Below are 27,139 nucleotides of genomic sequence, written 5' to 3' on the forward strand. Positions count from 1 at the left end.
GAAGCAGTATTTGCTTTTCCCTAACCAGCTGAAGTGAAGCGCAGAATATTATATTGTAAAGAAAAACAATTCTTAAGGAAAGGACTGCAGAGGTAAATGTGAATACTACTGATGTGGGGACAGTGCAGCTAAAGAACAGAAAATAGCTACTCATTAGTTGCTTTCAGATGGCTAACAAAACCCTTTAGCATGACAAGCGACAACACACATAACAACACACAAGCACATATGCTTGTACATAAACACACACTCAGACACACACCTGTTCCAAGGTAAAGAACGCTGTAGTGTTCTTCGTTAACTGCCCGTACGATGTCCGCCACTGTATGTGTGATTTGGTCATCTGAGGGCAGGTCAAGTGGAGCCACACCAACAGGCCGGATCACATCCTCAATTTCTGGGTGGTATCTCATCACCCCAAGAGTTTTCACGTTGTTTTGATTCTCCGCTGCTCCGGGGATTTTGCGGAGACACTAAGGAAAAAAGTGACGAACTCTATTCCGATTGACTCCAAATCATTTATTTTGTATTGATTCATTCCATTAAAAATAACACCTGAATTATATTTAAAAATATGAATTAACTCATTACATTTTTTTGCACTGGGCATTAATTTAAAAAATTAGCAGGATTGATGGTTGTTAGGTTTTACTTACAGTCCCAGGGCGTGTGCCAGTGAGTTGACCGCTGTAGCCCTTCAGCTTAGATGTGGAGAAGGCCTGGTCAATATCTTCAATGGAGTAGGCACAGATCACTGTTCTGCCCCTGAACAAAAGCAAGGAAGGAGTAATTACAACCACAATAAAGGCATGGAAAGTGGATTTTAAGTAGAAGACATATGTGTCTGAGGTCAATGTATTATAGATACAACATTTCAAGTAATTATATTAATTGTACAAAGACTGAAATTGCTACAGTTCATGTTTTCCGACTTTTCTCCTTTGTCTATGTCTATCCACATTCACTGAATTTGATAATATTTGTCACTACTGCATAGTCAGTAACTGCTCCCCTATAATACCTTCCAACTCTAACTCTTTTGTTTTGAATATTGCTGTAAGTGAGCTTTAATCCCGGCTATGCAAATATACACACAATCAGCGCAGACTTGGGTTGAGCTTAAACTTAAGTTTGTGTTTGTTACCAAATTATTGTGTTGATGTTGTAATCAAAACTGGAACAAAAGAGGGTACATGTGTTTGCACCTAACTCATGGCTGTATAGATCAGTTGTTCAGTATTATAGCCCAATCCTCACAAAGAGCTTTGCATTTCATTAGAGTGTTTAATCTAACACAGGGTATTTGTCAATTAACGATTTGATTAAATGCTTATCACATTTACATTGAGCAAGCCTATACAACTACACTTTTCATAATTAAGGTTGTAAAATGTCTATAATACTGTAAATAAGGGCAGTCACTATATATTGTTCATGTTTAGCTGATATATGGATTCATATACGTTACAGTTTGCAAACTTGTGTGCATTATTTTGGAGATTCCTTTGCACTAAATTTAATATGAGCAACAATTAATGTATGCCTCCAGCGGTGCATGATATTGTTTTGTGTATGCTGATATCTCTGGAATGGAATATGCACATTTACCGAAAACTATTTAACGGACTCGGAATCCAACAGAAATTTTCTCTTGCAGTTAAAAGGAAAGAAAATGTTCTCTGACAAGAACATTTCTTCCAAATGTGTGGTATGTGGTGTGCACTGTGTGGGTGGACAAAAGTGGGTTACTTTGTTATGTTATACATCTGCTTCATTTTATTTTCCCTGATCCTAAAAGCTTGATCAGTACGTGATCACATGATCTTCCTCTTTTCATGGATGTATGGATGTAATAAAGGCGGACATGCAAAGGAGTGGTGTGACAGAGGATGCTAGGGATGGGTGAGATGGAGGCAGATGATCTGCTGTGGCAAACCCTAAAGAAAGCAGTCAGGAGAAGGAGGCAGAGGAGGAGAAGATGATGAAGACAATCACAAAGATGAAGGAGATGATGATGATGATGAGTATGACTGGTCCGATACTGACCAAAAAAGCTAGATCAAATATCGGTGACAATAAGCTGATCCATAAGCTAAGCAGAGCGACAGCAGTTTGGATTACTTCATGCTGCTACACCAGCAGCTTCTATTTGTATGTTTATTTATTTATTTATTTTTAACTCAACTGTAAACTGTGGTCAAAGTGAGCTGGCAAGAATAAAAAAGATCCAGTGCTGTCTCTCAAGAGCTCTTTCATTTTCACTCTATGTTCAATCAGCGAGCTTATATAAGAAGCTAGAAGGATGTTGGTTTGATATAACACTTGTTAGTTAAGAATTTAAGTTACATATGCTAACATAGGGTTCTTATCAACACCACGTTATATAACTATTTCACTTCTGCTATCTCCTTTGATGTTATTCTACAGTGGATTCAGTTGTTACATTTTATTTCATAAGATGGGAAAATTGAGCTTAATATTTCTTTGCACGTGAAAGATAAATTCCCATCTCTTCCTCACAGTGAGGGACATACCAGATCTGGAATCAGAAAAAAGCAGGATCGGGTAATTCATACTCACCATGCATTGGAAAAGAGGCCATACAGAACCCCAGCCCTTTTATCCTGAGCAGTCAGCACCACTGCCTGCTTCAAGTTGTTGTACTGTTGCTGAGTGTTTCCTGCACCGCACATCACCCGTGCCTTCAAGAAGGTGGTCCAAGAGTCTGCCATCAGGTTTTTGACACCCCCTTCATCAACCTTGAAATATAAATAAAGACAGCCATAACAATGCCCTGAAGGCGATTTTTTTCCTTTTTAATTTTGGTCTGAAACCAGAACAAAATTAAAGTGTCCTCTGCAAAGATATTGTCCTCTAATCCGGGCCACCAGCAATCCTTTTCTCTTCTCTCTGTCAGTTTGGGAAAGAGTAATTTTGCTTGAATATACAGGATGGTCCTGTAACCTATAGTACGCAGTACACAGGTGGGCACATCAAATCTAGCTTTTTAAAACTTGCCCTCTAACAAATTTCTTTTAACGCCCCCTGATATGGGGGCAAAAGGCAGGAGATCAGGTAGGCTTGGGGCTTAAGAGGTTAACTGAATTATGTGCATTCGGCAAAGTGGGACACAAGACAGAGCCACTGAACAAGCAGTCAGCAAACACATTAATGCTGTTTATTGTAACTGAACATGCACACCAACTGATGGAGAAGGGTGGACTAGCTCTCCTAAAAGTCACCTCCACAGTATTCTAAAGCTGTCTGTGGAAGGATATGACTTTGAATTATTGAGCACTTGGCTGGAGTCTTTGAGCCTCTGAGCTAAAGTTTCTGCTAAAGTTGCTGCTAACTCCTAATTGCAACGGTAATCAATGAAAGCCTCAATGTTTTTCTTTAACCATCAATAATTTCATTAAGGATTATTTACTTTGAAATTCATTTAACAATCAATTGAGTGGGTCAGTCAGGAATCACATAGGAGAGCAGAAAATATCCAAAAACGAGCAGGATGTTTACCATGCATATTCGGCCTATGCGAGCCCTGTATGGCTCCTCGTCCACTCTGGCTGTCTTGTTGAATTCACTGAAGAAAAAGTAGATTTCCTCCTTGTATTTTTCTGAGGAGGGGATTATAGATGCTCCAGCAAACTGTGGATCTGATAATGAGCCAGATAAGCAACACTTGATTATTTTACATAATAACATATTTTATTAGTGAAAAAAAAAAGAATTGGGAGAATCAGAAGCTGTGTAAATGATTAATCACAGTAGTTAGATTTCTGAGAGTGAATACACCTACATGTTTTTTTTCCAAGGGAATAATAGTAGATGATTTACAGACAGAACCACCCACCATCTCCATATGCATTAGTCTAAACCTGCACGGTTTCTGCGTGACTTCCCTCCTCCTACTCACTTAACAGCCAAACGTTCTCTGTCTTCAGGAGTTTCTGGGAGCCAAACGTACGCCGTATCGAGCCGGAATGACCTTCTACCGACGACATAGCAGAATACAGACTCCCATCTGAGACGGCGAGGAAGAAAAATGGACAAGAAAATAGAGGGTGAACAGTGGGTAAAAAAAATAGAAGGCATACTGCGAGCTTGATGGATTTGTACAAGGCTCAGGGGGAGAGGAAGAGAGATTGGAGTGACACAAGAAAAAGAGTGACTGAGAAAGATACAGAGAAGAGAACATTAAACAGAAAGCAGGGGAGTAGAGAAAAAAAAGAGAATCAGGGGACAAAGACAGAATAAAAAAAAACGGGGGAGAGAAAGAAAAGCCAGAGCAAAGAAGACATCAAGCCAGAATAGCTCACTGCACTGATGAGCAGCTACCAATCACCATGTTCCTAGAAACCCCACTTAGAGCTCCGTCTCCATAGCAATGCAGAGGGGAGCATTTGAAATCATGGCACTAACATCTTAATTAGGATTGATCTTTATTTGAATGCTGCTCAGCTCAAGCAAAGGGCCGGCTCGTTGCTTCCACAATCGATCCCAATCTGAAAGAGCATCCTGCAGTGCGACCTCTCGCTGATTTGAGTGTTTCTTCAAACAATCCCTCTGAAGAGTGTGGTTTAACAAATAGTGTCTCTCATCAGGCAGTATGACCAATGAAATGTTAGTTTAATTAGAAACATCTCTATTATGTTAATGTGATCCCAAATAATCGCACAACCAGGAGCTCTATTTGTTGGGGAATGAAGCGGGGCCTTTATGTCTTGTAAATCAGTCTCATGAAACGGGTGAATTATATCACCGAAATTTGCCTTTGATTTAGGACAAATGAAGAGCATTATAGTTCATTAGCAGATCTGCATTTTCACCAAATATTAACTGGGATTGCCACTCAAGAGGGTATGTAGAAATCCATCATCACTGCTTTGAACAGAGATGAGATAATTCGAGAAAAACAATAAATAAATAAATTCACTCACATAACAGACACTCACTGGTCTGTGGATGTTTAATTATGTGTATGATCTATTAAGGCACAGGAATACACATTAAACTTTCCATTTTCAAACAATTTTGAAACCTTTTGAGCATAGTTGGTGGTAGCAAGAAGACACGAGCTTTTCAGGGTGTCAGATGCAGCACTTTACATCAATGCTTTAGTGTTTGTGTCCTCTTTTACGTGCATCTAAATGCTATAGGTATTATTGTGTAAGTACGACTCGTAAGTGATTGATGTGGTGAATGCCATTATTCATTCAACTGCCTTCCACTAAGCCTTACTTTTAACTATATAAAATTGATTGAAATGACTTATGTTGCTCAACTGTGATGGATAAAAACATACAAAAAAACATTTAACAGCTTTAAGTGCTGGAGGCATTAAATTAATAAATCATTACTTTCATTACTTCCTTCATTGATTTATCATTAATTCTTTAATTAATGGATGACATATATTCTAAGGCAGGCTAATTAGTTTTACTTTTATAACCTCAAAACCAATATACTGGCCTATGGCTCCTGTCCACATATAGCATTTTATTAATGACTGGCACATGGTGACAATGATAAATTGCACAGTAAGCTTTATATAATACATTATGTGGTTGCACAAGTGGGTCTGTACTTGTTTGATTGGAGTCATTAGAAATGAGTCATGATTTATTTTTGTACAAAAATGTTATGCTGAAGAAACTATTTAAAATGTGAACAATAAGGAATTAACCCAGATGGTAATTATTCATTCTTAAAGTACAATAATAGTTTCAAACCTATTTTCATTTACGTCATTTTGATGGCGCAAACTGAACAGAGGACTCAAATTGAATACAGACACCATGTGCTCTAGAAAAGTAACACATTGGCTTTTAAAATCTGCAAACACATCAGTCTTATAAAGCACCGACTCTTTAAAACACTGTGAGGTACTTCAGATAAAAGCATTCACTCATTTGCATTACATGAATAGAGGTTGATAAAAAGAGACAGATGGCTCCTGGGAGTCAGAGGCACACAAGTGTCACACTGCTGCTCCTGTCGCAAATGAGCAAAGTTAATATAAAGATTTGAAGGTGGCTTTGTTCTAAAATAAGATCTTTGGCAAAGCTGTCACTTTGCCATAGAAAGTAAGAGTTCTGTAACAGTGTCCCTCTTACAAAAATGAACCGAGTGAGATTTGAGAAAAAAAAACAAAAAACAATAACATTAATTCGTCATTACTACCAGTTTCTTCTTTTATTATCCCAAAACAATGATCACTGGGGATAAGCAGTCAAGTTGCGCACCCATAGTTGTTTTAGCCTTTTATTATGGCTGTTGCTGTTCTGCTCATGTTTTATGCCTTTTGTTCATTTTGTTAGTTGAATTTATACCTCATGTGAGCTGGTATGTCATTGGTTTTTTTCTTAATTACATCTTTTATTTATTCTTCTGTACAGCACTTAGTAGTCGTGGTTGTTTTAAAGGCATTTGCAAATAAAGCTGGTATGGTATCATTTTTATTTGCCACTCAAGTCGTTTTTTATGCTTAAAAAAAGTCCTGCAGTGCCACCAGTGGATGCAAGGTTAGCAAACCTTTCAGTCACACGCCTCATTTTCAAAACACTTTGGCTCAAGAAGCATGGATTTAATTGCTACTATACTTTTATTTTCCATGCAGCATTTTATATATAAAAAAAAAAGAAAAAATCTTTAAATTTAAAAATGCCATGTCTTTTCCAAATATCGGATGAGATTCGATACAAGGTACTTTTCTAAAATCAGTTGTCAGCCACAGTCACAGCCAGGCTATTGTACTTTTAAAAAACAAAACAAAACCCAAAACAACCCACAATCTCGTTGTACATGTACAATGACAATAAAGGGCTATTCTATTCTATTCTATTCTATTCTCAAAGCCAGAAGCCTCAAGATGCCCAAAGGCCAAATGATTAATCCCAAGGTCAACTTGTGATGTAAGCTATATTGAATTTTCATGAATAGCTGCCGGATGTCAATAATTATTAACAGGTCACATTTATTCTTCAGATCTTTATTAAAATTGGATTGTATTATCTTTAGGCCAACCCTCAGTGAAGTTATAAGATGGATTCAAGATTTTCAAAGCCATTTGTTTCCTACTGCCAATGAAATTTGGCAGCAAAACTACCAGACAGAAAGTGAGATCAAATTTCAGCAACTGTTTCGTGTGTTGGTACCAAACTTGGTCCACAGATGCAGCACTGTTCCCTGACATTCGAGATTTCTTGGGAAGCGCTGCAATAAACACAAAAATGCATTTTCTTTCTTATCACGTGCTTGCAGACACACGTTTAACAAGATCACATCAGTTGCCATGGCGACTGAACCCTGTTGAACCCCCTGCCCTCTTATTGCTGCTTGCAGATGAGTTTTTCTGTATTTCACTGTTGGTAACCATCACACCTGTAATCATCATCCAGTCTCATTCTGATTACAGGCTTCTCTGCAGCACAATTAATTTTAAGCTTTGATTGCTTTCATAAGATGCTAGTTTGATGTCCAGTTCTAACATCAATACTGACAGTAAAATGAATTGAACAGGATATATTTTTTTATATAACTAAACTAAACGCTAGTATATTTAATTGACTGCCTTCAAAATTTGAAGATGTATTTTATTTTACAGCTATATAAATTATTTTAGTTACCTTTGCACCATTCTCAAGCCACATGCTCTTATGGGCTCAGTAATTCACAAATGTCATATGTAGTTTTGCTCTTTAAAATATAGGCGGGATTGTAGTGTCATAGTAAGACACATGGAGTATATAACACCTGCGCTTCCTGTAGCCTTTGCCTATACTCTCTATGTTGATGCAGTTGAACCAAGCTCATCATAGTAAACGTGTTAAGTGAATCCCAAGACTTTACTGTGATTTAACTAAATAAAAGAAAGAACAAAATGAAGCAACAAATCCTAATTGAGCGCTAAGTTTGGATTGTGGATTTCGTTTTTAGTGTAGTTAATAGCTACCACCACTGTACTAATATTCTTATAGTTGTAAATTATATTCTTTTTGTTGCTGGTGTGGATGAGGGTTATTCTCTTCAAATCAAACCATCAAAAACTACCCCAAACGCTCCTTTGGTTTGAACACTTAAGCCACATTGGACGCCAGTATGCTGTATGCTGCCTATAGCTGAGATCTATTGGCTCTACTGAGTCTGCTTTGTCAGGCATATTTTATTGCAGTACCTTCATTTGCTAGTATCAAAACAGTAGTCTTGTCTCTCATATACACATGAACTTACACTACTGCAGGTCTTTTTTGTGTTACCTGCAGGCAAGGTGATGGCCCTATGGGAAGGGAATTGCGGTGATATGTGAGAGGCTGAAGATATCTGCCCAGCACCCTGTACATCAGTCAGCACTGTGTCATTAACCTGCAGAAAGAAGGCAAAGACAATCAAGCCCAGTGGAGGTGTAGCTTTTAAACTCTATTCATTTCATTTTGTGTCTAAATGTATTGCACCCAGCACCCACTTATCTTTCTACTACAACACAGAGTTTAGAACATTTCAACTTAGCCATGGGGTAACATATTCATTACGAAGTGAAAATGCCCTCTGTGGAAAGAAAAACTCCCAGCCCTTATCTAACCAACTGAGGAAATAAGAGAGAAGATAAATAAATTCTAATTACAATTGATCCATGGATTACTTAGACTCTAAGTGAAGCACTCACATCACTACAAAAGGAAACACACGTACTTAAAGAAATCTCTTACCAGCATCCAGCACCTGGGGTTTCCAGCATTTGTCCCACATACTATGAATGTGTCATTTACTTTCTGAATGACTGTGATGAAATTATCACACTCCAGCTGTTAGAGAAAAAGGCACATGAGTGAGATAAACAGACATAGACAAAGGCAGAAAATGATTCAGAAGCAAGATGAAAATGGGGAAGAAGTGCAGATAGGTAGAGGGATTACAGATTAAAATGAGAAAGGGAAAAAAGAGGAGAGTATGTGAAAAAGAGATTAGAGAGAAAGGTACAGCACAAAGGGAGAAAGACAACAAAAAAACCCACCAAGGGACTGAAAAAGCAAACAGGGAAAGAGCCCAATGTGGAATAGAGGGCTTGAGAAACAAAGCAAGAGCACAACACACGGCAGATTATGAGAGAAAGAGTGGATTACCAAAAGAGATTTAAGAAAAATTGGAAGCCATTCATGCGCCAAACATTTTTGGCAGACAGCACTCAGGAGGCTTAAACCGGCAGTACATCACTTCAATATTCCATATGCATGAATTATTTACTAAGCACAAAAAACAGACTCCTATCCCAAATCCACTGCTAGATGGAAGATGAAAATATATTCCTAGTATCCTCACAATTAATAGATGTTTGTTGGAATGTGCGTTTAATAAAAAATGAGATGTATATTTTTTTCGTAAGCAATCTATCACAAATCCAAATGTGTCTCTGGAGACAGTGAAGGTGCATCGCAAAATCCAAAGACCGGGGCCAGAGCTTGTGTGAGTGTGAGTAGGTGGATATGTAGGTGGTTGGGTAGGCAATAGTGTGGGCTGACATTTATTTATTTATTTATGTTTGGTTTTCACTGAGCATATGCAAGTTTCTATTCTTCTGAGAACTACTTTCAGCAGTGATTTTCAGTTGTTCAGGCTAAAATGCAGGAGTGAAGTCAAAGTAAGTGAGTTTAAATGTCAAGTTACATGCCTGAAATGCTATAAGCTATCTGGCGGAGGAACAAGCAACTTTTTGTTCCTCAAGAAGCAAGCAAGAGGTACTTTTGAGTAAAATACCAACCATTCTTCACATATCAGAGTCCCCAAGCCATGCTATACTAACTGATGGGAAGTGAGTCATTTCTTCAGAACTAACAAAGCTCCTCCAGAGGCACAAACCACATCATTAAACTACTTTATGGAATGAGTGGCTGTCCTTGGGTTTGGTAGATTCAAGTTTAAAATCAGAACATTTCAACATGCAGAAGATTTATTTGTAGCTGACCCATTCAGAACAGTGTCAAAAAGAGCTTTAGTTTCTTCTTGTTGTGTTCAATATGGTTTGTTTCTGTTGTTGTGTGTATTCATTGTGCATAGCTTTTGTAAAATGACTGTGCTGTAGACTGATGTTGAAGTGGACAGACTCTTTAAAACCTTTTCCACTTGAAGTTGGATATGCAATCAGTCTGTGAAATTACACTCAGTCTGCTACCTACGGATAACTTTCGACCTTCATCTCACTTGTTTTTCACACACTCAGTCGTTGTGAATTACTGAAAATGTGGCCTCTTGTCCTTCATGGGACAAGGTTTTGCTGCATGACTCAGGGTATTTCATTCTCCACCATCTGTCGTTATCAGACTTTCTGTAAGCTTTAGCTCTGGTTGCCCTTTCTTCTGTGCCATAACTTCAGCTACATTTTTTTGTTATTGATTTTTGCCTTGTGATATGAAGGGTAATTTTTTGCTTTAGTAGAATTCTAGGCTGACTAAATGTTACCATCAGATACATTCAGAAGTGCATTTTTGCACACTATAGAGTATGCAATGAGAGTAATCACTATAGAATTTGTAATTTACCTTATATTTATCCCATCTAGGGAAAGAATGTAAGAGGGTGCTGAACCAAAGCGCTTGTTGTGATTTCTTTGGTTGCTAGCAGATTGCTGGGGTCACAAATGGTTTGCACTGACTCGTCTGTAAATATCGGCCATTTACTTTCTGGGCTGTAGTGAAGCTTCTTTAAGTTTCACTACAGAAATCAGAAGTGGAGCACATTTGCCTTCAAACTTAACAGTGTGCCTTGCCACTGCAACCAACACATTTCAAAAACTTTTTGAAGCCAGTAGATCTCTAGCTTGAGTCACACTTTTCACAGTTTCACTGGAACCTGGTGAGTAATTTGGCAGTGTTTGCAGACATGTAAACTTCTCCCATCTATAGTAAGGGCATCTGCAGCAATCTGCTACTGCACAAAGCTAGTGCAAGGACATTTTTGGTGCAACACTTTATATCTCGTTGTGACAAGTTTTAAAGTTTTATGGAATACACTCTTTTCCCTAGTGATCGCTTAAAGTGGGTCACTGATTGGTTTATAGGCCTGTGTGAATGGGGCTTTAGCAGTTGATTTCACAGAGACTGTTAGTTACCTCCTGCAACCAGTTGCAATGGGTTTTCACCGAGCTGGTGGGTGCCTCTCTCTAGACCTCTTTGACCGGGGCCTTAGTTATGCTACTGTAGGTTCAGGCTTCTGGGGACTTCCAGTGAATACTGAGCATTTCTTTTCCATTCCTCTTTTTCAGCATCATAACATTTGCATGCCACCACTGCGTGGCAGCTTACTTCTCACCACTCACAAGTGGTTGCTCATAAGCGGTGTTGTGAATGTATACTTCATTAACACAACTGCATTGAACCGAATTCACAACTTATTTAATTATTGTTCCATAAAATATTGAACTGAGAGACTTTCTCTGTCTGCTCTGGTATTGTAGTGCTTCCATGCAGCAGGAATTGAATTATTTCTTTGTACAGCACATGGACTCTTGTGGCATCATAGTCCCAAAGCTATACGTTGACCTTTACATTGCCTGCATAATGAAAGCTGGTAGGTGTAGGTGGTGTAAGTATTCAACTTAAGGTTTATAATCCCCTTATTTCCTTTACTTAACAAATGCAGATTTTGACCCTCAGTATTTAATAGAACGCATTGTGTCTTATTCTCAGAGTATTTAAACTTTCAATTGAAGATTTATCTTGCCACTTTTTTGTTTTAATACTGCTATTCTCTCATTTTCTCTGTGGAGTCGCAAATTATTCAATGCAATTATCCACTGCTCACTCAGCTGCACAGTGTTTGTTTATCGAGGTGGCAGTGTCTCCTGTGTAATTTTATCTCATCTGCATGGATTATCATTTTCTATGCTGTTGTTTGTTACTGCATGTTTTTACAATGCTCATTTGAATTATTTGGTGTCTTAAGTTCTTAAGATTTAACATAAGCTTTATGTGAATAATTGAATTGAAAAGTCAGAAGTGAACATTCTGACATTGGACACAAACCTTGCTGCGGATGATAATAATGATGATGGTAATAAGAAAGAGGATGATATCGATTATGGATGAGGGGTGTTGCTGAAATGATGGAGGTGCTGACGGTGAAGAGGACTTTCTACCTCGAGTGGCGCAGCCTTTTCCTTGCAGGTATCAATTGCAGTCTGATCCGATACCGCTGGGATCTGTGGGAGGAGTGATTGTTTAGTTTGTGCCAACTTACTTCACTCTTCTCTGTTTCAGCATGCACTGAGCTGGCTGGAGCTTCTAAAATACAATACACACAATATTATATGACACGACGGCTTTTCAGTGCCTTCAAGAGTCACTTTATAATTTGACAGCTTCACTTTGGAGTCCTCGTCTTCCTTACCTTGCTTCCACATTTTCACAGAATATCCTTCAACAGCCCTACAGAAATGGCCATGAATTTGAAAGGAACATTCTCAGGGGAAAATACACTGTTTTACAACAATGAAAACGTTGAAGCTCAATTCTCTGCTTTGAATTGGCAAGTTGTGGACCATCTAAAACGATACCAGTGCATATTTTATATGCATTGATTTAAACAATTTACAATCGCTACACTTACTGCACACTGTAAGTCATACTAACCTTATTGGACAAATGACCAACAGTCAACTCCCGGTATGCATGGTGATTGTTGAATATTCCCTGACTAATTTGGAGTTACGCTCTACAGAAGAATCCAGGAATAGTGCGGAGGTCAACTGTATAGTGTAATTCCTCCACTCTTACCTGGGACAGTCCTTCCTCAAATGAGCAGTGTTAAGTTGCATTGCAAAATTATCCTTTTGAAAAAAAATGCTTGTGCATTGCATCTGTCAAACAAGCTTTGGTTCTTCATTGCAAAGTAACTAACTGGGTTTTTTGACCTTTTACCACAAATGTCTGACTCTACAAGTGTTGAATCTCAATAAACAATCCCCCACTGTTTCATTCTGTGTCAGTGATAGCAAGATTTGATGCATAATGCTCTTAGGCATTTATTTTATTCTTTCTATACTCTTTGTCACCATTTGGTTTTCCATCCCTGTTTCCTGTTTCATTGTGTTAGGTTTTTGTCTGTGGCATTATGTTCATTTCTGCTTCCTGTGTTATTAGTCAGACTTAGTTCAGCTGTGTTCTCACCTGTTTTTTTCTCGTCAGTGTATTTAAGCCCTCAGTTTCCCTCTGTTCATTGTCTTGTCATCGTCAATCTCTTGTGTGCTTCCAGGTCAGCTCATCTCATTCATTCAATCACTCACTCACTCACTCACTCACTCAGTGTCTTATGTTCTGTTTTTCTCGTGTTTGTAATAAACACTGTCCGCATCCTTTACCAGTCTGCGAGTCCTGCATTTGGGTCCTCTCTCTCTCCACACACTGACATGACAACTCCTCTAAGCTGCACTGCACGTAACTCATCCTGTCAAACTGTCACTTACTGTGAAAGTAAACGTAAAAACACACCATTTCACTTCAAAGCATCTCCTAATTGCCAAATACATCACCTCTCTCTGAGTCACAACCACCAAATAAGCCTTCGATCATTCCAAAAAGTAGGACATATTTATTTTTAGCAAACTACATATTTGAGTTTACAGTCAATTTCAAATTTGCTTGGCTAGTCAGTGTTTATGCTGTAGTGCACACAGTGTAACCTCGTGCCTATAGTATCCTCACCTTATTAGCTCAGTGAATTATGTTTTCTATCCTCATAGAAAGAAATGAATGTATGCCTGACCTAACTGCCTTGGCCTTGACTAGATTTGCTTTACTGGGCCAGCAGCAGACTAGTGATCTCTCTCTCTCTCTGCCCTCTTTGGCTCTCTGTGTCGTCCTCACAGCAGGATAGCAGCTATATTTGTTTTCATCCCACAGCTCATATCAAACAGTAACAGGGTTAGCCATACTTTCAAAAGCAAGAGACTTTTGTGAATTAAAATACATTTACAGGGTGTCTATTTTCAGCAGGTATAGGAATTCTGGTTACATTTAATTCCCAGTGCCAAATACAGTTCATTTTCCAAGAAAGGCAATAGAAACATCATGTAATGCTTACTAGTACCACAAACAGATTTCTTCAACAAATCTCATATGCTACCTTATAAAATAATACCATGCAATAATGTCCACCTCCTGACAACTTTGGTAAAGCAGTTCATTAATTAGACCTTCATTCATTCCAAAAAATTGAAACCAGTGATTTTAAGAATAAATACACAGTTGTCCATTAAGAATTTATCATGAAAAGGTCAGACATCCCTGTTTTCCACTTCTTGAGTCTTTATGCAAAGTTAAGCTCACTATCTGCTAGAGTAGCTGTGTAAAGAAAATGTTCCAAAGTGACTAAACAAATTTTAATAGCTCACTCCTATTCTATCCAGAGTAGACTGGCAGGTCTGTGCTAACATTGACTTCCCTGTTCACACCTGGAGGCTGCCCAGTAACTGGTGCAGAATGGCTGTGGAAAAAAAATGTTTCTTCATTTGGCTTAAAGGTCTGGATAGAGGTATTTAGAATCAGTCTCCCTAATTAAATCTCTACTTAGATCAATATTCTGCTCTGAGTCATGCAACTTTTAAGGACATCACGTCCAAACTCAGTTGCTGAAGTTGCTTATGAAGGTGGTGGACAGGGTCAAGGTTTGTCTTATATTTTATATTTACTTTACAGTTCCATATCTAAAATAAAATAGATAAATAAAATATACATAATAATACACCATCCTAAAAGAACCACTTTATTTAATCACCTGGATATAAGTCAGAAAAATCAGCTAAAAGCAAACAGTACCTGCAGGTCGCGAACCCCTCTGTATGTGAACGTCAACATGTAGAGCATTGCCTTGCCGCCTACGTAAAGGGTGTCACTCCCTTCCTGGTGGTACATGCTGATATAGTTCTCTGGTCTGTTGAAATGGAACCTGGAGGGCTCTGAGGGACAAATAAAAGGGATGAGCCAACAGATGAGAGCTTTGCCAGAGTACATTGTTGTTTTTATTATGAAAATTTATGTTTTAACATGTACAATTAAAATACTCCCTGTGGTAACAGATTTAAAAAAAACAAAAAAACAAGGACAACAGCAAACATTTCAGTTTTAATAAAATCCATTCCTACTGCTATAAATATGTTTGTCAAGCTTTTGAATTCTTATTACTGCTGTTCATCATTTCCTCTCCTTTCTTGCTTGGTTAATGCTTGGTTATTATTCAGTAGCATAGTTTTGTGCACCCCTTGTTTACCCGTTGTATTTCCTTTTACCTTCAAAGGAAGGCCTTAATTCATCATAGCGTATATGGGCACACTGTGGTCATAAAGGGATAGACAATAGTCAGGTAATAGGCAAATTTGAAATAACATCTAATTCTGCTGAGCCTGTCAAATTTGCTGCCTCAGTTTTTGGGTTTAGCTGAGAACAGGGAACCCAGTGTCAGTCTGATTTATTGTGTATTTAACTATGTTCGTCTGTATACCTTGGTTGTAATGAGTGGTTACTTGAGTTACTGTTACCTTCCTTTCAGCTTTGAGCAGTCTAACCATTCTCCTCTGACAACAGCAAGACAAGAAAAAGGAAAGTTCCCCCATAAAACTGCTGCTCACTGGGTATTTTCTCCCTCACACCATTCTCTGTAAACCCCTAGAGAAATAAGGTTCAACTGTGTCAGCAGTTTCTGAAAAAGTCAAACCAACCCATCTGGCACAAACACCCACGCCATATTCTAAGTTTCTTCCCCTTTCTGTTTTCTTTGCAGAACTCTTATAAGGTTGATTTCATGTTTTTCTTGGATTTATGTGTGAAAACATTCAACTTTTAATTCTGGACCTTCCTCCTTATGTGTGTCTTTTTACCTGTTAACTATTAAAATACCACAGCTACTACAAAATAATTAAGAATAAAAAGGAGAAGTAAGAAAATGTAGATTTTTCAAATCATACTTTAAAAGCTGTTTCCAATTCATAAGAAATCAATAGAAAAATGTATTATTGTAAGGTCAAAAACAGCAACAAAAGCTCAAGAAAGTAGTTTAGAAAGTACTGTCTAAGAATGCTTTGATTTATCAAAGCACTTGATCCAGTAGTACTGCCCTTTGTGGTTTTACATTAAACAGTGAGTCAACCCTGCTAATGTGTCAGAGGAAAAGGGCATCTGGTGGGAGCACAGAAATCTCCAGAATAATCATGTGGGCAAATCCTATCACAGATTGTTGGTTGAATCAAAAGTACATTCGGGCATCTCTGAATCACAGAGCCAATCAGACTCACACTTACCTACACTGCAACTGTGCCTGTGTTTAGAAATAGATTAAAAGCCCACCTACTAGTTAAAAGACAAATTTAAATAAAGAATGGCACCAAATGATTTTCTGGAGTTCTTAAAAGCTGTGTCTGATAGTGAATGCTATGGAACCAAAATATTAGAGTATAAAACATCTCATACAGCCATCCTTTTTCATTTTGATTAGTCTTTGCTCCGGGAGATATTTCATCATTTTATTTGCTTAAAAGATGCTTCGGAAAAACATCTGAAAGCTTTACATCAAAAACTATCATGCCCCCATAAATGCTTCTGAGAGACTAGATGTTCTTTTTATCCCTGAAGTGAAAAAGACATCGAGTTTGATAGCAGGAACCAGGATGCAGTAGCGGTGAGTGGTAGCAATACAGGTTGCTGGCAAGTTTCTATGGAAACAGCGGCAGCTTTTATTGGCAGTAATCTACTTGATGAGCCTGGTACTTCACAAGGAAGTGAGAAACATACAAAGAAGTGGCTTATAGAGAAACTAGAGTATAGTTTCACAGTGACAGTCTTAAGGCAGACATAAGAGCGTGCAGATTTGAATAAACACAATAGATTTGTATGAATATTTGCTTTAGCAGTTAACAGAAGCGAAACAGGTTCCTAAGGCTATGTTACTTCACTCTTTTTTCGAAAGAGGAAAAAACAGTTAAGCTTCTTGGATTGGACAACAGCAAACATTTTTAAAAAATCATCAGAAAAAAATTGAAAGGTGTTCACACAAATACAGCTTTACCACATGCAGTGGCCCTAATCCTCTTCTCTAATATGGGGACTTCCAAAAATGTAAAATTAGGAACCTTTGGTCTACATCTGAGACACTGTTTCAGTAAACCCAGCTTTCTCTACTCAGCACAACAATTTTATTTTGTTTTTTATGAAAGCCACCAGTCAGATGATGTCATTTCCTATCAGCAGCGTAGCCGTTGTTGTTGAAGGTCACTTTGCACCCCACAAGAATAAAGAGTGTAGAAGATCTAAAACAACAATTAATCTCTCAGAGTTGTTTTCCTCCTGATTATTACGTGGCATAATCTGAATATACCATGAAACAGAACAGTAGCTTTATCAGTTTTCCGTTAAGTGTGGTTTTCCTTAGCTAATGGTCTAAAATGTTTCCCCTGATAGTACAGTGCTAAAACTGTGGGCACGTCTTTGCTTGATTAAAAAAAAAAAAAAAAGTAATTGGACCTTATATATAATCATACATTACAACACATCAGAGCAGTGTTTCTAAGGTTTTTGAAGTGTTTTTTTTAAAAAATACCATATGACAAATAATATTTGTCATATGGTTTTATGGATTTAATCAGGCTGGATCTGTTTTATGGATTTAATCAGTCACAACAACAGTGACCCTCACAGATCTGAATGTGTTAATCTTCTCTTTGCTGTATTGGATTGATGTACAAAAATATACATATATATTTTAAATATTATCATAAGAATATGTAATATTTATTATTACATGTCACGTCCCATCTAATAACAAGGCTTAAGTCCCAGTCTTAACCACATACTATCCACACAACCGCTTACTGGGTTCATATTATGTGAAGCGCTAAGAATTATGGTGTTATATTTAAGTCTGGTCTTTTACATGAATTTTGTAATACAGCTTCTAAAATTGTTGCAGTTTCATATCACTTGCACATGTATCCCTTGTAAGACAGGTCATTTAAATGACTTAGGGCACAGTTGTTCTGATGTACTGGAATTTTACCACAGCCTACTCTAGTATTTACTGAGAATGGCCCAAAAAAGAGAAGCTATCCAATGAGCAGCAGTTCTTTGTGTGAAAATACGTTGTTGGTGCGGATGTGTCTAGTGGGAGAAGACATTGCCAAATCAAAAACCTTAAATTATCTCAAATCAGTTCATTTTTTTTTTCCTGTCTTCCTTCTCTCTTCACAACTGGTCGCAGCAGATGGTCACCCCTCCCTGAGGCAGGTTCTGCAGGAGGTTTCTTCCTCTTAAAAGGGAGTTTCTCCTTCCCACTGTTGCCAAAGTGCTTGCTCATAGGGGGTCATATAATAGGTGGATTTTTCTCTGTATGTATTATTGTAGGGTCTATCTTTCAATATAAAGCGCCTTGAGGTGACTGTTGTTGTGATTTGTGTTGTATAAATAAAATTGAATTGACATCCACCAAGTCTTGATCCAATAAAGCACCTTTTGGATGTAGTGGAATTGGATATTTGCATCATGGATGTGGAGATGACAAGTCTGCAGCAATTGTGTAATACCATCATGTCAATATGGTGAACAAATATCTGAGGAATGTTTCCATGTTAAAACTATACTACGAATCATTAAGGCAGTTCTGAAGGAAAAAGGGGGCCCAGCCCATCACTAGCAAGGTGAACCTAATGAAGTGGCCAGTAAGTGTAGTAGTAATGGCTTGTTTGTAAAAGCCAAAATAAAATATATGATTTAGCCTTGTACATTGTACTTTTTGGGTCTCCAAATGATAATGAAAAATATTTATTTTGCATCTGTAATTGCTTATCCAATTCATGGTCGTGGGAGAGTGGATTTAGGCCAACTTTCATAGTACAAGTATTACATTTTGGTTTTAATGCTAAAGAGGAAAATGTATTAAAGTGTGCTAAAAACCTAAATCTTAAGTTTTTGTCCGTACAGTTGGAAATCACTTGAGAAAGTTTTGGTCTGCTTTTCTACTAATTGGGAAGATTCTGCGAAAATATGCTGACAGTCCGAGGAAAGATTTGGACATTTACTCACAAAATAAAAGACATTTTCCAAGTTGAAAACAAAAAAAAATACTTGTGAATTCCATGGTTGTTCTGAGTGTAAGTATTGTTTATATGCTCAGATGATGCCTATGCTCTCCAAAGTTTGACTGTACGTAACAATGTATAATTTCCAACAATAAATGGAGAAAAGTGATTATTACTGTTTTATAGGTAATATATGAAGTCAGTTGAATAGTGAAATGTCCATTATGCAGAAAATTACTTAAGCAGTAGTTACTTAGGCTGCTATGATACTTAAAATAATTTAAAGTACAATTTGCATCTCTTGTTGAGGATTCTTTTCTTCTGAGATAAAAGTGGGACGTAGTCTCAATTCAGTGTTTAAGTATTTATTTGCCTCAAGCAGATAAATACTTAAACATGTACATGGATTCCCCCTCTGGCAGAAAACCACAGTCTACAAGCAGTTAGCTGTAGCCAACTTCCTGAAAGGGAAAACCTAACTTATCATTACACAGGATTATATATTGAATTGTGGTTCTATCTAATTGGTAAAAACTTTGGGGAGAGGCCGTGGTTAAGACTTGGCCTTCCCTTGTTGGTGGACGGGCTGGTCACAACCTCTTGTCATTCCACTTCCCATGGTCAGACGAGGTCGCATCTGGGATACTAACCTCCCTCTCCTATTTCTGTATAGTGACTTTTACCCTGGTTACGTGTCTACATCTCTGCACTCAATCTGACCTTCACCTTTTTTTTCTCCTAATCTAGACAGTCTAAAGATGCATGGCCCTCAGAGATGTAGGTGTAAAATCTAACTGTGTACTTGCAGAATTAAACTAAGAGCAACGGTAACAGCGGCCTGCCAAATTTGGGCTTCATCACTGCCAACCAAGCTGCAGGCAATATCACAAAAAATGCACATAAAGTAAGATTTATAAAAATGCTCAACCTCACACTCTTTCCCTGTAAAATACCTGGAAATTAGACAAGATTAAGTATCTCCGTAATACGGCCTGAACCCCAGAAAATGCACGTTACTTACAGCGTAATTGTATCCTGCAAAAACCTCAATTGTTGCCTGCAAATTACACATAAGTACGTTGTACTAGCGCCTTGTTGCCTGCAAATTTCATGCACCTTAGTCGCTCTCGAACACGTCCCACACCCCAGAAAGAACAGGGTACTTACAGAGTACTTGTTTCATTGTGTCTTGCAAAAACCTGATTTGTGGCCCTGCAAATTGCACATAAGTACAGGTTACATGCACTTTGTTGCTCGCAAATTGCATGCAAGTACAGGGTATTTGCGCCTTTATTGTAGGTTTTACAGTGTAATTGTTTCACTGTTTCCTGCAAAAACCTGACTTGTTGCCTGGAAAATGCATGTAAGTACAGGGTACTTACACCTTATTCGTGGGTTGTGTTATAACATTTGATGGAGATATTGTCACACAAAAAGTTCTTTGGTAGGCAAATATACAAAGTATATAATAATTGAGAACATGAATTTGCACCATATTCACTATACTTAGCTTCTTTTTTTCTGTTTATTGAATAAAATTGTATTGTACAATTTTTTTAAATTACATTAATGATGTAGACGTCTCAAAAGCCCACCAAAACTAATGTATTAAACACGATACACTAGACATTAAGGGTTTAACATAATTATACTACAGGTAGTCTCCTCCCCCACCTATCCTTTATTAGAAAACATTTTTGAATATGAGTGTCTGTGGCCTGCCTCGAGAGCAAAAGCAGAGTGCAGGAACATATTGTGCATTCATATTAACAGCATCTTTTTCCATGTCTCCACACAATTTTTCAAAGAGCCAGACACATCTGGGTGCAATCTGAGCTCCTAAATGTTCTCTGCTGTGCTGTGTCAGTGTGTATCTTTCCTTTTTCTTTACTCAGACACTTAATCATGACTACTGGTTGGAAGTCGTGAATTTTCAAAAGGTCAGCTTTTCAGAAACTAAGAAAAACAACCTTGTTTTTTAGCTGGTTGCTTAAAAAAAAAAGCTTCATTAAACTCCGTGGCTGAGCATGTAATATTTTTTTTCATATTAGTGAGTCACTTTTAAAGAAGCTAAGTTCTATTTGCACTAAAACGTGCACATTAAAGAAGAGTAGAACACAGTTGTTTATTTAACAGCATCTTAAAATTAGCAAGACAGATAGCAGCAGAGTCAAGGTAAGGGATCTTTTGAAGCTTTTCTGTTTGCTGCTTTTTGTTTGTTTGTTTGTTTTTACTTGCATAGAAGCTTTTAATTCAGTTTTTTTTTAAAAGGTGGATCTCAACGTCTCACATTATTAACATGACAAGAGAATATCCATAAGACTCATAGTTCAAGAGTATTTTGTATTGATGTGTTTAAGTCTCCAAGAGAAAGGTCAACACAAAAGGTCGCTGAACTTCTGGGAAATTGTCTGATATTTAGGATGCTGTACATGTCAAATTATATTTGACAGGAGGAGCTGTTCCTCTCTCTCAGGGTGTTTCTTTAAAATTATCTTTCTGTGTTCACTCTCTTTTGCTGCTGGCTGTCTTCCTCTCTCTCTCTTGATTTCTCTGTTTGTCCTACTTTTCCAATATATGCATTTTATGTAATTGCCAAATGTGACTGTCACTCATTAGGTATGTACACACAATATAAAGGAAAGCATGGCTCAAGCTTGCTTTAAAAAAACAACAACTAGTGTTAACCTTATTTCGAATCCTTATTATGTTTCAGTCCCTTAAGGAAGTGAGGAGAACAGAACAGTTTTTCCCCAATTAAACAATAAAATGCAGACAAAACAGTGGGTGAATATTGATGGTTTCTGTTTTACTGATATGATATTAAAGCAGCTGTTATGACTATTCTACATAAATATCTGGCTTAAATCTCTATGTGTAATGTGCTGTACACTCACTAGTGCATTACACACTAATGAGTGGGTACACCTGTTCACTGCTCATAATCCAATCAGCCAATCGCATGGCAGTGACTCAATGCACATGGCCAAGATGCCTGCTGAAGCTGAGCATCATAATTGGGAAGAACATGGCATTTTTGTTTATCCCAGATGCGCTGGTTTAAATATCTAAGAAAATTCTGATCTACTGGGACTTTCCCACACAACCATCTCTAGGGTTTATAGAGAAAGGTCCAAAAAAAGAGAATATCCAGTGAGCTGCAGTTCTCTGGACAAAGATTCCTTTTGAATGTCAGAGGAGGATGGTCAGAATGCAGGAAGGTAACGGAAGTTAAACTAACAGCTATCACGAAGTGTGGAATTGGGACCCAAATAGTGACATTTGATAAAGTAGTTGAAAAAGTCCAAAAATACAAAATCTGCAAGGGAATAGGCAAAATAGAATCCAGAGTTTACAGGGAGCACACAAGTGCAGGTTAATAGATGCTGAGACAAAAACTGAGGGGAAAAATTTACCATACAAGAGAGCAGTTAAGGAAAGTGAACACAGCTGGGTTATGAGACGCAGGTGTTAATAATGAAAGACAATGAGACATGAGGGGAATTAACCCAACAAAAGACACTAGAAACAAGGAACAACCAAAATAAAACAGAAAGTGAGAACCATAACCAAACATAGGGGAGATGACAAGTTGTTACAAGAAATACTGAGGACAAAAAATAAACTCTAATATAATTTGGAAATAAGGGTTTGAGGCTCAAAAGAACAAAGAAATACACAAGATGGAAACTTCAACAATAAGCAAACTAAGAATGAAACAGAACATATTTATCAATAAACAGAAATGACAAAGCAAATTGGCTCAAAATAATAGGCAATGATGCAGGACCATGACAGGTCAGAATTTGGCCTAAACAACATGAAAGCATAAAAGCACCATTACACCACAACCACCATCATCCTGTCTAATATTAACATTTGAGGCTGCTGATGGTGGCGTCACTTTGTTGAGCATATGTTCTTGGTGCACCTTGGACCCCTTACAATCAATTTAGAATCATTTAAAGGCAACAGCCTTCCTATTGTTCCTTTGCATGTCCATCCCTTCATGACCACAGTGTGCCCATCTTATATTGCTGCTTCCAGCAGGATGACATATGATGTCACAAAGCTCAAATCTTCTCAAAAGTGGTTTCTTAAACACAACAATGAGTTCACTGTACCCAGATAGAATCCACAGCCACCAGATCTCATTTTAGTGGAACACCTGGAATTGTGGTGGAATGGCCAGTTAGCATGAGGTGGCAGTAGGTGACCTGCTCAGGAGGTAGAGCAGGTCACCTACTGATCAGAAGGTTGTTGGTTCGATCCCTGGCTACTCCAGAGTGCATGCCAAGTATCCTTGGGCAAGCTACTAACCCCAAGTTGCTCTCCGATGTATCCATCAGAGTGTGAATGTGTGTGAATGTAGTTAGAAAGCACTCAGTGTAGAGAAAGTGCTTGTGAGAATGGGTGTGAATGTTGTCTACAGCGCTTTAAGTAATCCAGGAGAGTAGAAAAGCGCTATATAAGAATCAGTCCATTTACCATAATGGATGTGAAGTGGACAATTTTGCAGCATGTGTAAAATGTTATCACGTCAACATGGACCTAAATCTGTGAGGAATGTTTCCAACGCCTTGTTGAATCTATGCTTAGAGAAAACAGTGTCCAACCCTGTACTAGCAAGGTCTACCTAATAAACTGTAGTTTTTATGTACAGCTCACAAAGCATTATCATGCTACTCTGCAATTTCCCTCTGCTTTGTTTTTTGGCATATTTCAGACAGCTGATTTGGTTTAACTGGTCTTTAATTTGATCATTTTAACTTGTTAGTAGTTGTTGTTAAAAACAGACAAAAACATAGAGTGACTCCTCAATTTAGAATCATCAGCTAGTCAGAAATACCACTCTTAAGTAAAAAAAGCAATCCAATAATTTTTCACACAGTAGGCATATTAACATCTTACAGCACTCTGCAAAAAACCATGTAAGTTTTACTATAATTGCACTGGATATGATGATTTATTAGTCGTTCAATTCTCTGTATCATCCTTGGTAGTGTCCCATCCACACAAAAAAGAGAAAGAGAACAATGGGGAACATATCGACTGACTGATTTTAGTGACTGTTCTAAGAGGTGTTTCTTCAGCCTAAAGATCTTTCTGGATGCTGTATTTTATTGGGCAGTAGCATTGCTTTGATTCATACTGAGATATGGATATCGCAAATGTGTAGCCAAATTAAATTAATTAGGGTCAAGACTCTAAAAACCACAACTTAAAATTATGACCACCATAAAATTCAAATGTATTGTACCTGCATCCTCTTTGTCATTTGGGGGGAAGATATTTACAGTTTGGATGAAAGCTTGCTGTGCTTAGCTTGAATGCACTTATTGTAATGGACTTGGACAAAGGTGTAGTCTATACCAAATGAATGCAAAGTAATTCCAACCCTTGCTTCTATAATATCGCAATCAAAAGCACCAGGTCCTATCTTAACGACTAAAGGGAATACTATTTTAATCTAAAAGAAAAAAAAGAAAAAGAAAAAAAACAGCTTATAACCTTCAAACAACTCCTTGAAGATATGAAACCCTGTCAAATGTCCTCATTTGGCAAACGCCTACAAAATGAGGACATTTTCACCATTAGAGGACCTCGGAGCTGTCCGAGGTGCTGAAGCTTCAGTCTGCGCCTTTGATGGATTTCCTCTGACAGTGTTCCATGTGTAATTGTGTGTGTCTCTGGGTTTGTGTGTCCTAAGGATAGGCGTTCATTGCTAACCCTGAAATTGCGTAACAATGAATTTGATTGATATGACACGCACGTCCAGGCCGTCATCTTGTGCGTTTTGTACATCCGCGGGGAGGGTTAGAGATACCAATACCTTGACACACAGCACCAATCTCTATTGATTGCTGAATATATTAGAGGACTGTGTGAGGTGTAAAAAGGCGTGAGAGGAATAGATAACAAGAAGGCGGGTTGGAATTTTCCATTCGTTGCTCCACGCTCCCTTTCCCCATCTTGGCTTTTCTGTACATGTGTACACATATAGGATATATTTATTTATTTTGTCTGCTACACTAAAGCAGTTCTCTTTTTCACTGAATAGGACGTTTCCTCTGCAGTGTGAAGCAGCTGCCGTGTCCCGCATTGCAGCTCCGCAAGGACGCGGGAGGCACAGTGACTGTGCCAACCTCCAAAGAGTCATATTTCACAGTAATGATGTTTTTCGGCGGTGGCAGACGGGTGTTTAAAGGGTACAGCCTTGAGGTGCGTTAGGGGAGGAAAGGCGCCATGTTCGCCAAATGTTGCTTTTAAGCACTTGTGGTTTTATTCCGCTCTGTGCGTCCGGAAGATGTGAAGATACGGAGGGACAGCAACTACAATAAGAGTCTATGCAAACTAGACACGAACACACCGCTAACTTGTAATGCTCTGAGATAAACGGAACACACAAGTTGGCAAAAAGACGGATAGAAAGGCACGAGTTGCACAAATTATATCCAATTTATACAGATTGGACAGACCGTGTTCACGGAGAAACCTGAAAAAAATGGTAACACAAAGAAACTGATTTCAGTAGGCCTACATTAGATTAACAGTTGTTAAAACTGAGATTTATACAGAAAAAAATTGCTTTCTTCTTGGTGCTCGTCTTATCATAGCCCGGGGACAAGTGTGCAGGGCCTCAACGGCGGAGCGCGTAATTTACTACTTGGACATCGGGGGGGAGGGGGTGTTTTCAGAGATTAATCCAGAGGTAGCCCTGTTTTTATTTATGTGTGCAGGGTTTTTTTTTCCAATTAAAGGAAAACAAAAGATAATAGGAAGTACTGAAAAACGGGTGCATTACCCCATGACATAACTCACATCTGCTCATCCCTCCATCCACTCATCCGTCCATCTCTCCAGCAGTGCAAGTATTCACTCATTCATTCCGTACACAAAATAAGAACACAAAACATTCTTGACTCCTAAAAATTATTTGCTGAATGTATTAGAACATCACGATATATGAAGGTTAGAGCAGTTACTTACCACGCAGAACAAATTTCAGCCGAGGTGACTTTCCGACGATAACCGTGGCGAAAAGCGACAGCAGTACGAAAGAATTCATCTTTCCCGTCACTCTGTAGCGTGAAGTCGATTGTGAAATTAACTAAACCGTACGAAGCGCTCCCCCAAACCCTTCTTCTTCCTTGCAGCCGCCTGACCCCCCAGATATGCCACGTCCCAGAGCCGTGAGAACGACTGCTGGTTCCGGTCCTGTCTTGTCCGTCTGTTTCTCCGGCAATTCACTTTGGTAAAGTCGGGGTATCAGGCTCCACCTCAGAAACAAAAGGCACAGGGGGGAGCGCAGCCTTTCAGCAGGGGCGCTGGAATGAAAACTCGGACTGCAAAAACGAGCGCAAACACGTCGCTTTTGCTTTACAGCTGGCGCGTGTAGGCATTACACATTATACCTGTTGCTGATAAAAAATGATTTTCATAGATATTTTGAATCGTACACGGTATCTCTTAAAGGTATAATGCACATTTGTGTCATCGTACAGCCTTGAAAATGTTCTAATGCCAATTAAATATATGGCAAACTAAATAATTCAAACGTCCTTAATCATAAGCAACCCAATTTTAATTCCAGTCTATTATGCACCTATAGGCATTGTAACATGATCATTACATGTCTGCAGAGGGTTTCCTTGAGGTTGATAATTCTGCAAAAGAGTCAGCATTTTCACTTAATGAGTTTTCTTTGAAAGCCTATTGATATATTTTACCCAAGATACCCAGAAACCCATAGCAACCATCAGAGAGACCCCAAATGTCTGGGATTGGAAGTTTAACAGAAAAAGTATCAAGTTTCACCATCAACCAATGATGATATTTCAGCAACTCCCTCACTGTAATATCTGATCAATATGTCTCCATAAATTGCCTAAGTGCCTGAATAAGAATGAATCAGCAGGTTTACTCTGCTGCGCTTGCATTACGGAAGCTAATTGACTCAAATTTGAAAAACTGAACCACTCTTAATGGTGAATGCCTCTTAGTGTAGGCAACTAAACAGATGCTTCCATTTTCATAAAATCGTTCTCGGTAGGCACTATCCAAACCTTCATCTGGGCTTCT

General features: G+C 38.3%; 1 protein-coding gene across 1 annotated transcript in view; it reads right to left on the bottom strand.

Annotated features, from left to right (window-relative positions):
- si:ch211-113g11.6 (semaphorin-7A) overlaps positions 1-26,489 on the bottom strand; it is a 41,494-nt gene extending 15,005 nt beyond the window's left edge. The window contains exons 1-10 of the mRNA XM_006791793.3: positions 26,048-26,489; positions 14,811-14,950; positions 12,134-12,196; positions 8,712-8,807; positions 8,262-8,367; positions 3,920-4,027; positions 3,520-3,659; positions 2,581-2,759; positions 657-765; positions 263-473 (exon numbers count right to left, since the gene is read on the bottom strand). Of these exons, the coding sequence (XP_006791856.1) occupies positions 263-473; positions 657-765; positions 2,581-2,759; positions 3,520-3,659; positions 3,920-4,027; positions 8,262-8,367; positions 8,712-8,807; positions 12,134-12,196; positions 14,811-14,950; positions 26,048-26,126 (1,231 nt within the window). The 5' untranslated portion in view covers positions 26,127-26,489. The remainder of the gene's footprint in view (positions 1-262; positions 474-656; positions 766-2,580; positions 2,760-3,519; positions 3,660-3,919; positions 4,028-8,261; positions 8,368-8,711; positions 8,808-12,133; positions 12,197-14,810; positions 14,951-26,047) is intronic.
- Between the last annotated feature and the right edge of the window lie 650 nt (positions 26,490-27,139).

This window comes from Neolamprologus brichardi, chromosome 11, assembly GCF_056152115.1.
Source record: "Neolamprologus brichardi isolate AB-2024 chromosome 11, ASM5615211v1, whole genome shotgun sequence".
In the NCBI taxonomy this organism is placed as follows: Eukaryota; Metazoa; Chordata; class Actinopteri; order Cichliformes; family Cichlidae; genus Neolamprologus; species Neolamprologus brichardi.